This window comes from Mus caroli, chromosome 7 (genome assembly GCF_900094665.2).
Source record: "Mus caroli chromosome 7, CAROLI_EIJ_v1.1, whole genome shotgun sequence".
Classification (NCBI taxonomy): domain Eukaryota; kingdom Metazoa; phylum Chordata; class Mammalia; order Rodentia; family Muridae; genus Mus; species Mus caroli.
Genome location: NC_034576.1, coordinates 19203971 through 19216910, shown reverse-complemented (window position 1 = coordinate 19216910; position 12940 = coordinate 19203971). Strand labels below are relative to the sequence as shown.

At 48.4% G+C, this 12940-nt stretch overlaps 1 protein-coding gene across 1 annotated transcript in view; it reads left to right on the top strand.

The window, feature by feature from the left end:
- Positions 1-2894: 2894 nt before the first annotated feature.
- The window catches only part of LOC110297404 (poliovirus receptor homolog), a 17505-nt gene continuing 7459 nt past the window's right edge, over positions 2895-12940 (top strand). The window contains exons 1-5 of the mRNA XM_029479257.1: positions 2895-3090; positions 5212-5559; positions 6972-7268; positions 8416-8542; positions 12496-12651. Coding sequence (XP_029335117.1) covers positions 3015-3090; positions 5212-5559; positions 6972-7268; positions 8416-8542; positions 12496-12651 — 1004 coding nt within the window. The 5' untranslated portion in view covers positions 2895-3014. The remainder of the gene's footprint in view (positions 3091-5211; positions 5560-6971; positions 7269-8415; positions 8543-12495; positions 12652-12940) is intronic.

Here is a 12940-nt window from a genome sequence, read left to right as displayed (position 1 = left end):
TTTCTGTCCTCTGTGTCCCTGCTTCTTTGCCCTCCTGGCTCTGTTCCCGTCTGTCTTTCTGTCTACATGCCCACTCTTCTGCCTCTACCCTGCCCAGGTCCTCCCTCCCCAACCTCCCCTCAATAAAGCCCCCTTTATACCAGATCTGTTAGGTTTCATACCAGATCTGTTGCTTAGTGTAATTCCTCAGGGAATACCTTGGCATGGGCCCGCCAGGTACCCCCCTCACTGCATTATAGTTCATAACACTCCTGACCCCTCTCATGACGGAGGAACCCTGAGAATGGCTGCCACCTGCTGCAGACACCTAACCAAAGCCCAAACTCTCTCACTAGCTTAGAGACGAGGGCCATCATGGCTCAGAAGAAAAAGGAACTAGAGACTCAGGAAAAGAAATGAGAGGGGGTGGGGTGGAAGTGGCATTTGGCACCTCAGACAGTTTCATGTTTTGTGGTGACATTAATTTAATTTAGAAGTACTTGAGGAGAACGAGGAAATTAAAACCACCGTGGCTGTGTTCCCCTCTGCAGAACACGGAATTGCCAGTCAGTTTTACTTATTCATTTTTGTGCTATCTGCTCTGTACCTGTCCACCTGCACGCTTCTCCCACCCCTAACACTGCCAGCTTGGTTGGCCAAACCTACCTAGGCCTAGGCAGCAACTGAAGAGCCGCCATTCACTGGCGGACGCTCCAGTGGCAGAGTGTCTAAAGAAGGAAATGTTGGGATTCCTCATTTAGAAAGTAACACTGTGAAGTAGGGAAGCAGGGGCCTCGCCGCCTGTCAGGCATTTTGCTTACAGGCTTCATAACTTGAGACAGATTCTCAGAGCCCACATCATGGCGGCAAGAATAGACTCCTGAGGATTGTCCCCTGACCTTCACACAGGTATCAAGGCATGCATAGGCATCGTGTGCACACTCACACTACACATGTGCATACATTCATACACAGAAACTTCATTCACACACACATACACACGACACACATACACATCAGGCAAACACTACATACATAGGCACACTCATGCACCCTCACATACGCTTCATATACACTACACATACATACACTCATGCATACTACATACATACATACACACACAGTACAAACACATATATTCAAGCACACACACTTCATATATATGCACACTCATATACACATTACATACATAAGCACACTCACACACATACTACATACACACACACATGCACTCTATATACATATGCACACTTATACTAGAAACACACACTACGGGCTAGTGAGATGGCTCAGTGGGTAAGAGCACCCGACTGCTCTTCCGAAGGTCCAGAGTTCAAATCCCAGCAACCACATGGTGGCTCACAACCATCCGTAACGAGATCTGGCACCCTCTTCTGGAGTGTCTGAAGACAGCTACAGTGTACTTACATATAATAAATAAATAAATCTTTAAAAAAAAAAAAAAGAAACACACACTACATAAATACACTAACTCATACATACACATCCAGGCATACACATACATACATACATACATACGCACATACATACATAGCAGTTTAGAATCTATCAAAATTGAAAACAGACATTAAAGAACAGCAAAAAAAAAAAAAAGTTAATAAGAAAAATGTAAAGGTTGGTGTCAGCTTCCCCAGGAATCCGACTTTTTCACCGTTTTCTTTCACTTCAGGAAGCTAACAAGCTCTCTCTGTGTGTGTGTGTGTGTGTGTGTGTGTGTGTGTGTGTATGGTGTGGGAAAGGACTAGAGACACTGTATTCACAGGGCAGAAACAGGGAGGGAGAGAGAAGGGCACAGACCTTTTTCCCTTTTCGGGTGTGTGTGGGAGGTGGTTTAGTGACCTGCCAGTTTATACCACAGCAATGGGGAGATCTGGGAGAAGGGGAAGCCCACAGTCGTGAGTGACAGCATGGTCAGAGAAGGAACAGAATGGTCACAGGCTCTCAGTGTGGAAATGCCACAGGACTCAAGAAACTCCAGAGATTTCCAGGAGACTTGCCCCTCAGATTTCCGTTCAGAATTAACCGAGAGCAGGAACTGGGGGGGAGGTGAAGGTTGGGGAGCACAGGCCTGGCATTGCTGCATTCCAAGGTGTTGGGAGGAAGATCAGGAGTTCAAGGGTAGTCTAGAACAGTCGTTCTCAACCTGCGAGCTTCAACCCCTTTGGGGAACCATATCAGATATCCCACGTGTCATATTTACATTATGATATTTACATATCCCATATTCACACTATGATTCATAACAGTAGCAAAATTACAGTTATAAGTAGCAATGAAAATGATTTTATGATTAGGGGTCACCACAGCATGAAGAACTGTATTAAAGAATCCCGTGCCAGGCATGGTGGCGCATGCCTTTAATCCCAGCACTTGGGAGGCAGAGGCAGGCGGATTTCTGAGTTCGAGGCCAGACTTGTCTACAAAGTGAGTTCCAGGACAGTGAAACCCTGTCTCAAAAACAAACAAACAAACAAACAAACATACAAAGTATCGCGCACTGGGAAGATTGAGAACCACTGACCTAGAATGTGCTTCATGAGACCCTATTTCTTTTTTAAACAGTTTCACTGTGTAACCCAGACGAGGCTGGATTTGTCTACGTGGACCAGGCTGACACAGAACTCACAGATCTTCCTGCCTTCCAAAGTGCTGTGATTAAAGACATTTGAAGCCTAGCCCCCTGTCCGCCATTATTTTTAATTAGAAAAAAAAAAAAAAATCCGGGATGATCTCACGTGGCCCAGGCTGGCCTTAAACCCGCTTTCAATTCTGATCCTCTTGCTTTCATCCTCCCGACCCGACTCCGGTGCTGGGATGACAGGTTTACAGAACATTAACCAGCCCCACAGACGTGTTTGGCTGTGTGCGCCTGCGCAGGGGACCGCCCTCAATGGGCCGTCCCTAGGCAGCACCGCTTAGCTGAGATTCCTGCACTTGACTTCAGGATTTCGGAGAGATAAGGCGCTTGGCCGCTACTAACTGGACTACAAAGAGCTGGATCGGACCGGAACCACATGGCTCAACTCGCCGGAGCCACCCGCTCCCCGCTGTCATGGTTGCTGCTGTTCTGCTATGCGCTCTGGAAAGCGGGTAAGTAGCCCCGCGCCCCGCGCCCCGCGCCCCGCGCCCCGCGCCCCGCGCCCCGCGCCCCGCGCCCCGCGCCCCGCGCCCCGCGCCNGCCCCGCGCCCCGCGCCCCGCGCCCCGCGCCCCGCGCCCCGCGCCCCGCGCCCCGCGCCCCGCGCCCCGCGCCCCGGCCTGTGCGCACCTCGAGAGGCCCTCCCAGGCCACCAGATCCCTTCTTCCCGGCCCAAAGTCCGAGGTCTGGATTCTGGAGCAGAGATTCCAGAAAAATAGGGCGTGGTGCCTCACACGGGCCACCGGAGTACGGGGGAGGATGAGGGAGGAGGGTTGCCATGAGTTCCAGCGTAGCCTAGGCTCCGGAATGAGAACCGGATTTGCTCCACTTCGTGCGCGCTTCCGCACGCACGCATACACACACACGCGCGCGCGCACGCGCGCGCAAAAGATGCTTTATTATTGTAAGATAAATGACTGAGAAAAAAAAAGTCTGGGTGACTCATGCCAGGAACCTTAACCCTGGTGGCCACACTCTCTCCAGCAAGTTCATCGTGACTGACTCGGAGTTGATTAATTAGTTCATTTTCCTTTCGCTGAGTTGGAGGCTGAAGCCAATCCCTCACTGGGGAATTGTAGCGCAGGAGTCTACCCCTGAGCACACAGGGTGCTGAGGATAGACCCTTGGTCCTCATACAACCTAATTCGGAGCCCTGTGCTATTCCCATTGTTTCAGTGGTTGACCAGCAGCAAGTCAGGCTGGGCGCTCAGAGTGAGCTCAGAGTGACTGGAACCAAAAAAACCAAACCAAACCAAAACAGGGAGGTGGTGGCTCATGCCTTTAACCCCAATAGGGGAGGCGGAGGCAGGTGGAGCCCCGTACAGGGATACCCTAGGGTCACCATGACGGGTCCTGGGTTCCTAGAACTTGACTTTGAAGTCATTATCAGACTTCTCAAGTATTCAGAAATTCCTGATATACTGTATTCCCTAATGTTGAGGGCCTACTGTGTGTTGGGCTCAAGACAGAGAGTCTCACATAGGGCCCAGCAGAGTGACAATTGAATGGCTCGGATTCAAACCCCACCGTATCTTGTCGTCTTATGCCTGCGTGATCCCCCTAGCAAATTCTTCTATGCCTCCATTTCTGCATATGTAAGTGGTGCCTGAAGCCCAGTGTGATGGCGCTCACCTTTAATCGCAGAATTTAGGAGGCAGAGGCAAGCAGATCTCTGAGTTCCAGACCAGCCTGGTGGATGTACTGATACCCTGTCTCTATTACTACTACTACTAATAATAATAATGAATTATAAATACTATATGATTATTACAAGGCAAAATTATTATTGTGCATTATAATAGATTTTGTAATATAAACATTTAATTACATTAATAATATTTAAATATAGTATGCTGAATTATATTATAATATATAAATATTTAGATATAACGATAACATTATTGTTATTATTAAAGTAAGATAAAGGGCTGAAGAGAGCACTGGCTACTCTTGTAGAAGACCTGGGTTCGGTTCTCAGCACCCACATGGTGATTCACAGTCCTCTGTATCTCAAATTCAGAGGAATTTCATGCCTCCCTTTTGGCTTCTATGGGCACCGAAGTGCACACACCTATAGAGAAAAATCTCTTATAAACATCACCTGTCAATAAAAAAAGCCAGTGGCCAATGAGCTGGGGCAGGAAATAGGGGGTGGGACACTGACAGGACAAGAGGATTCTGGGAAATAGTAAGAGATAAAGGAGAAATGGAGGGGGGGTGGGATGCAGATGTAAAACAGCAGGGAGACACTGCGGAGACTCTGAGGAAGAAGAAGGCCAGCACTGAAGGAGAGCCACCTACCACATGGTAGACATGGAATAGTCTGAGTGGGTTAAATAAATCACGAGCTACTCAGGGAATGAGCCAAAGCTTATGACCTAGGTATTTAATAATAAATAACTAGTCTCAGAGTCGTTATTGATGGGAAGGGGCCGGAAGGAAAAATGGATTTAAAATTATTTTAATACATATATACATACATGCTAGCAAACACTAACACACATAAAACTAAAAATTAATACATCTTTAAAATAAATTAATTTAAATGGATTAATTAACACCTCTGGTTTCCCAGGTGGGGATATAAATGTGCTGGCGCCCTACAATTCGACAGGCGTCTTGGGAGGGTCGACCACCTTGCACTGTCGTCTGACTTCTAATGAGAATGTGACAGTCACTCAAATAACCTGGATGAAGACGGATTCAGGTGGATCCCACCCTCTTGTGGCTGTCTTCCACCCCAAGAAGGGGCCCAACATCAACGAGCCAGAGAGGGTGAAATTCTTGGCTGCCCAACAGGATCTGAGGAACGCATCTCTGGCCATCTCGAACTTAAGTGTAACAGACGAAGGCATCTATGAATGTCAGATTGCCACATTCCCCAGAGGCAGTAAGAGCACCAATGTCCGGCTGAAGGTGCAAGGTAAGTGTTGGGGTGAGATGAAGGGACCCCAGGCCAGAGGAGCAAGGAGCTAGCCAACACAAGAAGGCAAGATGCCCTTGGGACATGACATGTCCTCCGTTTGTTCAGACCGGATGTGGGGGAAGTCAGAAGATTCGGCCAGAATCTCATGGAACCCAAGCTAGCTTCCAACTTGCTGTGTAGCTGAAGATGACCTTGTCCTCCTGAGCTTACAGACATTGCACTCCTGGTCCCTAACCCGACCTTTTTGATATATGGTCTCTCTAACCCTAGCTGACCTGGAACTCAAACCAGGCTGGCCTCAAACTCACAGCGATTCTCCTGCCTCTGAGTTCTGGGATACATCATTATACCTGGCTAGTCTTTCTTTCTTTCTTTCTTCCTTTCTTTCTTTCTTTCTTTCTTTCTTTCTTTCTTTCTTTCTTTCTTTCTTTCTTTTTCTCTTTCTTTTTCTTTCTTTCTTTTTCAAATATAAAATGAAGTTTATTTAGGGGCATGGGAAGGGAGTAGAGGCAGAGAAAGAAAGGGAACAGAGAAGGACAGAAAGAGAGAAAGAATGGAAGAGGCTGGCCGGCCGGGAACACATGGAGGCAGGGAGAGGAGAGGGAGAGGGAGAGAGACCAGAGCATTTTCCTCCTTCCTTCTTTAGTCAAATAATACTTATAGCGCTATGTATCAAGGAACATTTTGTGTGTCTGTGTTATACAATGATATAAAACAGAAAATATACATAAATATGATGATATGTTAAATATTCAGAAAGTGTAGAAAAGGATGTTGGATCCCCTGGAATTGGTGTTATAGACAGTTGTGAGCTGCGTACTGGTGCTGGGACTTGAACCTGGGTCCTCTAAGATCAGCCTGCACTCATAACTGTTGAGCCACTTCTCTAGGTCCCTTCTAAAACCCATTCTGGCCACTTTACCTGTGCATTCTCATTCTCTCCCCTCTGACAGATAGACTTAACCTGCATCTATCTGACTCTAGCAATAAAGTTGAGATTTTATTTTAAATTTTCATTATATTTTATTTATTTGTGTACCTGTACATGAGGCAGTCAAAGGACAAAGTTAGAGGAATTGTCCTTTAACCATGTGAGTCTGGGGGATTGAACTCAGGCTATCAGGCTTGGTGGCAAACGCCTATATCCACTGAGCCATCTTGCCGGCCCAATGCTAGGATTTCACATTGGCCATCTCATATCCTTAAACTGTCCCTCTAACACCAAACATAGTGGCACATGGCAGTATTCCACTACCAAGGAGCCTGAAGCTAGAGGCTCATGAGCTTGAGGCCAACCTGGGCTACATAGTGAGATCTTGTCTTTAAAAAAAAATGGTAAAGAGCTTTCTTCCTTCTGCTGCTTCTGCGGTTGAACCACCTATGGACTGTGTCCTTAATGGTTCTTGCAGCCCGACCTAAGAACACTGCAGAGGCCCTGGAGCCCTCTCCCACCTTGATACTGCAGGATGTGGCTAAATGCATCTCTGCTGATGGTCACCCTCCTGGACGAATCATTTGGCCCTCGAATGTGAATGGAAGTCACCGTGAAATAAAGGAACCAGGGTCCCAGCCGGGCACCACCACAGTTACCAGCTACCTCTCCATGGTACCTTCTCGCCAGGCAGACGGCAAGAACATCACCTGCAGGGTGGAGCATGAAAGCTTAAAGGAGCCGGACCAGCTGCTGGTGACCCTTTCCCAACCCTGTGAGTGTATCTGCGCATGCGTACAAACCCTAACCCAGGCAACTTCCCTCTCTTCGCTAACTCACAGTCCATCATCCATGCTCACTCCTTAGACCGGCTGTGGGGCGCTGTCACTGTGCTACGTAGACCCCCCCCCCTTACTCTTTATACCCTTGTTCTCTAAGGCACCTGTTTCCCGAATATGGTACCCCTATCTCATATTGTCTATGCCAATCAGCCCGTATATATTCCACAGCCCCAACTCCGCCCCACAGTTTGACACTGAATCCTGGGTCCTGCCCAGCACTGTCTACATTGGCTCATCTCTGAGCTGTCTGTCTCCCCACCATCAGCTCGTGTAATTAGCTGTGTTCCGTGGATGGTGCTCACACTCTGTGGGGCCGGGGCCACCTCTCCTAGATGCCTAATTGAATGCGACACCTACAGATTTGTGGACATAGACAGAGCCAGAGAGTCCACCCAGCACCACCCAACAGAAGTAGGACATAGCAAACTCTTGTTTGCTTGTCCAACTTGCACAGAGCCATGGGTTTGAACCCCGGCACCACATAAGCCTGGCGTGGTAGCACACACCTCTAATCCTAGCATTCTGGAAGTGGAGGCAGGAAGTTCAAGGTCATCCTAGGCAGTGGTTCTCAACCTGTGTGTCTTGACACCCTTGAGGGTCGAATAACTTTCATAGGGGTCACCTAAAGTCATCGGAAAACAGATATGTGCATTACGATTCATAACAGTAGCAAAATTGCAGTTACAAGGGAGCAACAAAAATAATTGTATGTGTGTGGGCTGAGCACAGCGGGAAGAACTGTATGAAAGGGTCACAGCATTAGGAAGGCTGGGGACCACTGCTGTCAGGACTCCATGGAAACATGTTCAAGTCCAGCCTGGGCTACATGAGACCCCATAAATCTGGTGTGGTAGTGCACACCTGGAATCCCAACATGCAGGAGGCTAAGGTCAGAACATCTGGGTCTGAGGCCAGTCTGGGCTACAACACACTTTTGAAGAATCCCGAACACAATTAATGCTCATAATGGATTTTAACCAGCCCTCAATATCCACAAGAAAAAAAGCTAAGCTGCCTCCTGCTCAGGAGAGGGCCCCTCAGGCACTGCCCAGATCTCAGCCTTATGTCCATCTTCTCCAGATCCACCTGAAAACGTGTCCATCTCTGGCTATGACGGCAACTGGTATGTTGACCTCACTAACTTGGTCCTGACCTGTGAAGCTCACAGCAAACCAGAGCCTGACATGGCTGGATATAACTGGAACACGTGAGTGACGGCGACCTGGAACAGCGTCTGTGGGAGAGGAGCTGGGGCCAGGACCCAGAGGTCTGAGAGAGAAGGGCAAACACAGGAGCAATTAAAATAGAATTGGGCATGGTGGAGCACATCTTTAATCCCAACACGCAGGAAGCAGTGGCAGACAGAGCTCTGTGAGGTGGAGGCTAGCCTGGTCTACAGAGCGAGTTATAGGACAGCCAGGGCTACACTGCACCTCCTTCCCCCAAATCAAAATCAGTACAATCATAGTCCTAGTAAAAATTTAATCTTGTGACTGTGACTGGGGTTTTCAGGGTGGTTGGATTCTGGCCATGGCCGCACCAGCTGTCCAGGGATTTTTTTTTCTCCTACCACACCCCTCGGGAATCCCCATCTCTGTGTAGGTTAAAGGTCACAGAGCTGGGACAATGGTTTTTTAGTCCTTAGGTGAGTCACCCAAGTTAGAAGCAAATCAAAGATGTCTGCCTTTATCCAGATCCATTTGATTCCTCACTGTCCACCTCCTCTGCTCCTGAAGCCACCATTCAATCCAGTGCACAGATAAGAGTTACCTCAGAGCTGTCAGAAGCTCCAAATGCCTTTGGAGGCTGAGGTTATATGGAAGGGAAAGAGAAATGGCTCAGTTGGGGAAGTGCTTGTTGTACAAACACAAGATCCTGAGTCTGATCGCCAGCACCCACGTAGATGAGACCTCATCTCAAAGAGAAAGAAAAGAGAGAAACAGGGTGGTTTTCTTTTTCAGTGAAGGTTAGAATCCAGGGCCTCATAAACACTAGGAAAATATATTAGCCACTGAGCCACGCCCCCAGCCCCTCATTGGGGGATTCTAGGCAGGGGCTCTATCACTGAGTCACGCCCCCAGCCCCTCATTGGGGGATTCTAGGCAGGGGCTCTACCACTGAGCCACGCCCCCAGCCCCTCACTGGGGGATTCTAGGCAAGTTCTCTGGCACCTGCCCAATGTATAAATAATTTAACATGATTTTTATTAGGCTTCTTTATTTCAGAAATACGTTGAATGAACCATTCTAAAACTTTCAAACATACCCACTAGTGCATGTACTCAGGCATAGCCATCAACTTCCTGAAAGCCTTTCGTTAGTCACACGCATGTACGCCATACACGTGCCTTTGCGCACACACACACATACACACACACACATAGACACACACACACACACCCCACCCCTCCCTATTTTTCTGGTCCCCAGCAGCTGTAATCTTGTCCCAGGGGCAGTTTGCACCATCTTCTCTCCCCCCTTGTTGCGGCCCGCCCGCGGTCCACAACACGAACGGTTCACTGAGAATGGCAGTTCCCTGCAAAGAGAGGAATCTAGACGGGGCGGAAGAAATAATGGAGTCAAGACAAAACTCTGATCAAGACTCAATTTAATATTTCCAGACACTCAGTTTATAAAGGAAGGGGGAGGGAACCCAATTTCCCGCCAAGTAACTCAGGGTCCAGTAGCAGGACGAACACGTGTGTGCCTCCAGGCAGCAAGGTCAGGTTCCAGCAGTGGGCGTGGCAGGACGAATGAGCCGGTAGCTCCACCCTTGAGCAGGCAGGTTCCAGGCTGGGGGGAAGGGAGGCCACACCCCCTTATAAACATATCCAAGCTTATAGTTTCACAACCCTGTTTCCTCCAAGGTCTTTGTAGGGAAATTTCCAAATACGCACAGTCATAGGAATTTTCCAAATGAATACTCAAAAGAAAACAAAAATCCAGGCCGAGGAGTTTCTGACTGATATTTCACTGCCCTTAATTTGGCGTTTTAAAAATTTATTACATTTATTCATTTATGTTGTGGGGAGCAGGCAGCCAGTGCCACCATGCACACGTGGAGGGCAGAAGGCAGGAATCCCTTTTTCTCCTTCCACCATGCGTGCCCTGGGGATCGGACTCGGATCGTCAGGCTTGGTGGCAAGCACCTTCCACCTGTTGAGTCATCTTACTGGCCCCGTTTTTTTTGCTTTTTTTTTTTTTTTTTTTTTTTCGAGACATTTTTCTTTTTTTTTTTTTTTTTTTTTTTTTTTTTTTTTTTGAGACAGTTTTCTTACATAGACCTCAGCATGGCTGGCCTAGAACTTGTTGCAGTCATGCCTGAGGTTGCCAGGTTCTGGTACCACAGAATTGACGACCCTGCTGCCTCAGTCTACTGCTTGCTAGGATTCCTGGGGTCACCTCTAGATCCTGCCCACATTTTCATGTTGTTTTCTTTTTCTTTTTTCTTTTTTATTTATTTATTTTTAACCACCGTCTTTGTGTAGCCTCAGGCTTTCTTGCCAGCTGCCTTTGGAACAGGTGTTTTCTGGGCTTCGGGCTTCTTGCCTGGTCCTGTAGCCTTCTTGGCTGGGACGTTAGCTTTAGCAGTTGCTGCTGCTGCTGCCACAATGGCAGCCTGAGCAACAGCTGTTTTTTTTTTTTTTTTTTTTTATGTGAGCCGCTTTCAGAATAGCAGCTCTTTGACGTTTCTCTACTTCAGTCTTGATTATTCTGTTCCTCGTTTTCTTTGCCTTCATGACTTTGAGACGATCAAAGCCTGCCATCTTGGTTTTCCTTTCTCTGGCACCAATTTTCTTGGCCCATCTTGTGGCTGCACACTTCACATTGATATCTGCCTTCTCCCAAGCTTTTCGTACATACTTCTGGCGGGCACTGTGCGGGAACTTGAGGATGAAGCCAGTGAGCTGCATGCATTTGAAAGGCATGGCCTGTCTCCTCACTGAGTGCAGGGCCCATCCACTAACACCCTCTTCTGATCAATAACACGTACAGTTACGACCAGCTTTCCAGGATGGGGCCCAAAGGAAATGTAGGCCACCCGGCCAACCTCCATGTAACGTAACGCCTGAACACCATGTTGGCGGTGCTCAGCGAGAAGAGCTCATGCTGTTTCATGTAGTTAGATTCTACACTCTATATATCATAAGTTATTTAACCAGTCCACAGGGCCAGGTGTGGTGGCGTATGCCTTAATGCCAACACTCAGGAGGCAGAGGCAAGCTGGTCTCCATGAGTTCAAGGCCAGCCTTGGTCTACAGAGCAGATTCTAGCCAGTGAGAGCTGCATGGTGAGACTGTCTAAAAATAGAGCACACCCGTCTGTATTGTGAGATGACATGATCATTTTATATTTTAGCTGCGCAACCGTGCACGCCATGGTGGTTAGTGGCAACGCCACATTCCCAGTTTTTAGTGGAAGGAAATGACATCAACATTTGGCATCTAAGGCCTGGGAGCCTGACTCAGTGGTAGAGTACCTCTGAGTCATTTCAGGGCTCAGAACTCCACACTTCCTTTCCACATCCACTCCCTCCCTGCTCGGATGTTTGCTTTCTTAGGCCTTGCCATCTTCCAACCCAGCTTGGTGCATAAGATTGGCCAAAGCCTCTGGGTTTCTGAACAAGATAAAAGTTGTAAAGAATGTCTGGGAAAGATGAATGTCTGGGATAGATAAATCAGGGGGTGGGGAATAGGGAAGGAGGGCCGAGCTGCAGTAGAAATAGTGGGACTAGATCCTGTCGCCAAGGCTGTGCCTGAGAGCAGAAGTCTGGATGAGGCCAGGCAGAGCTCAGCACCGGAGAAAGGGCATTGTGGGTAGAGAGAATGGCATTTGCAAATGCTTTTCTGCCACCAACAGCCCCTGCTTCTGCCAAGACCTAAGTGAGGTTTCAGTGCACGAGCGGGAGGTCCGCATTAAAGGTGCACAGGTAGAGGAGGGGGCGGAGCCTGGGGCTTGCTCTGTCTGAGTGAGGCCAGGCCCTGAGAGCCCTGGTATCGGATCTGGGCCCGTGTGCCCTCTGGTGTCCGTATAGGGAACAGCAGGAGGCGAGGACTTGCCAAAGCCAAGCCAGTATGTGGCCAGCGCCAGGTCAGTGTCCCTGCCACACCATTTGTGTCCCATCCCAGAGGCTGCCTGCTCACTATCCTGTCTTTCCTAGGACCACGGGTGACTTTCCCAACTCTGTTAAGCGCCAGGGCAATAAGCTTCTAATCTCCACGGTGGATGGTCTCAATAACACGGTCATTGTGTGCAAAGTCACCAATGCCCTAGGGTCTGGGCAGGACCAAGTGCACATTATTGTTAAAGGTGAGTAGTCAGTCCTCAGACATGGAGGAGAGGGTACAGGAGGGTGGCCTTTAGCAGTGGGATGTGGGTGGGGTGGCCAAGAATGACAGCAAGTCGTAGGTCGCAGACTTCACCAGCTCAGTCTTGGGCAGGTGTGGGAAACCTCTGACCAAGGAATGTAATAAGGAGTTTTCTGTAAGCACATGTCTTTCCTCTCAGCTCCAAACTTCTGAAAATAGCGACTCTGACACTCAAATGTATTTACAAATACTTAGGCCAGCTGGGCGTGGTGGCGCACGCCTTTAATCCCAGCACTC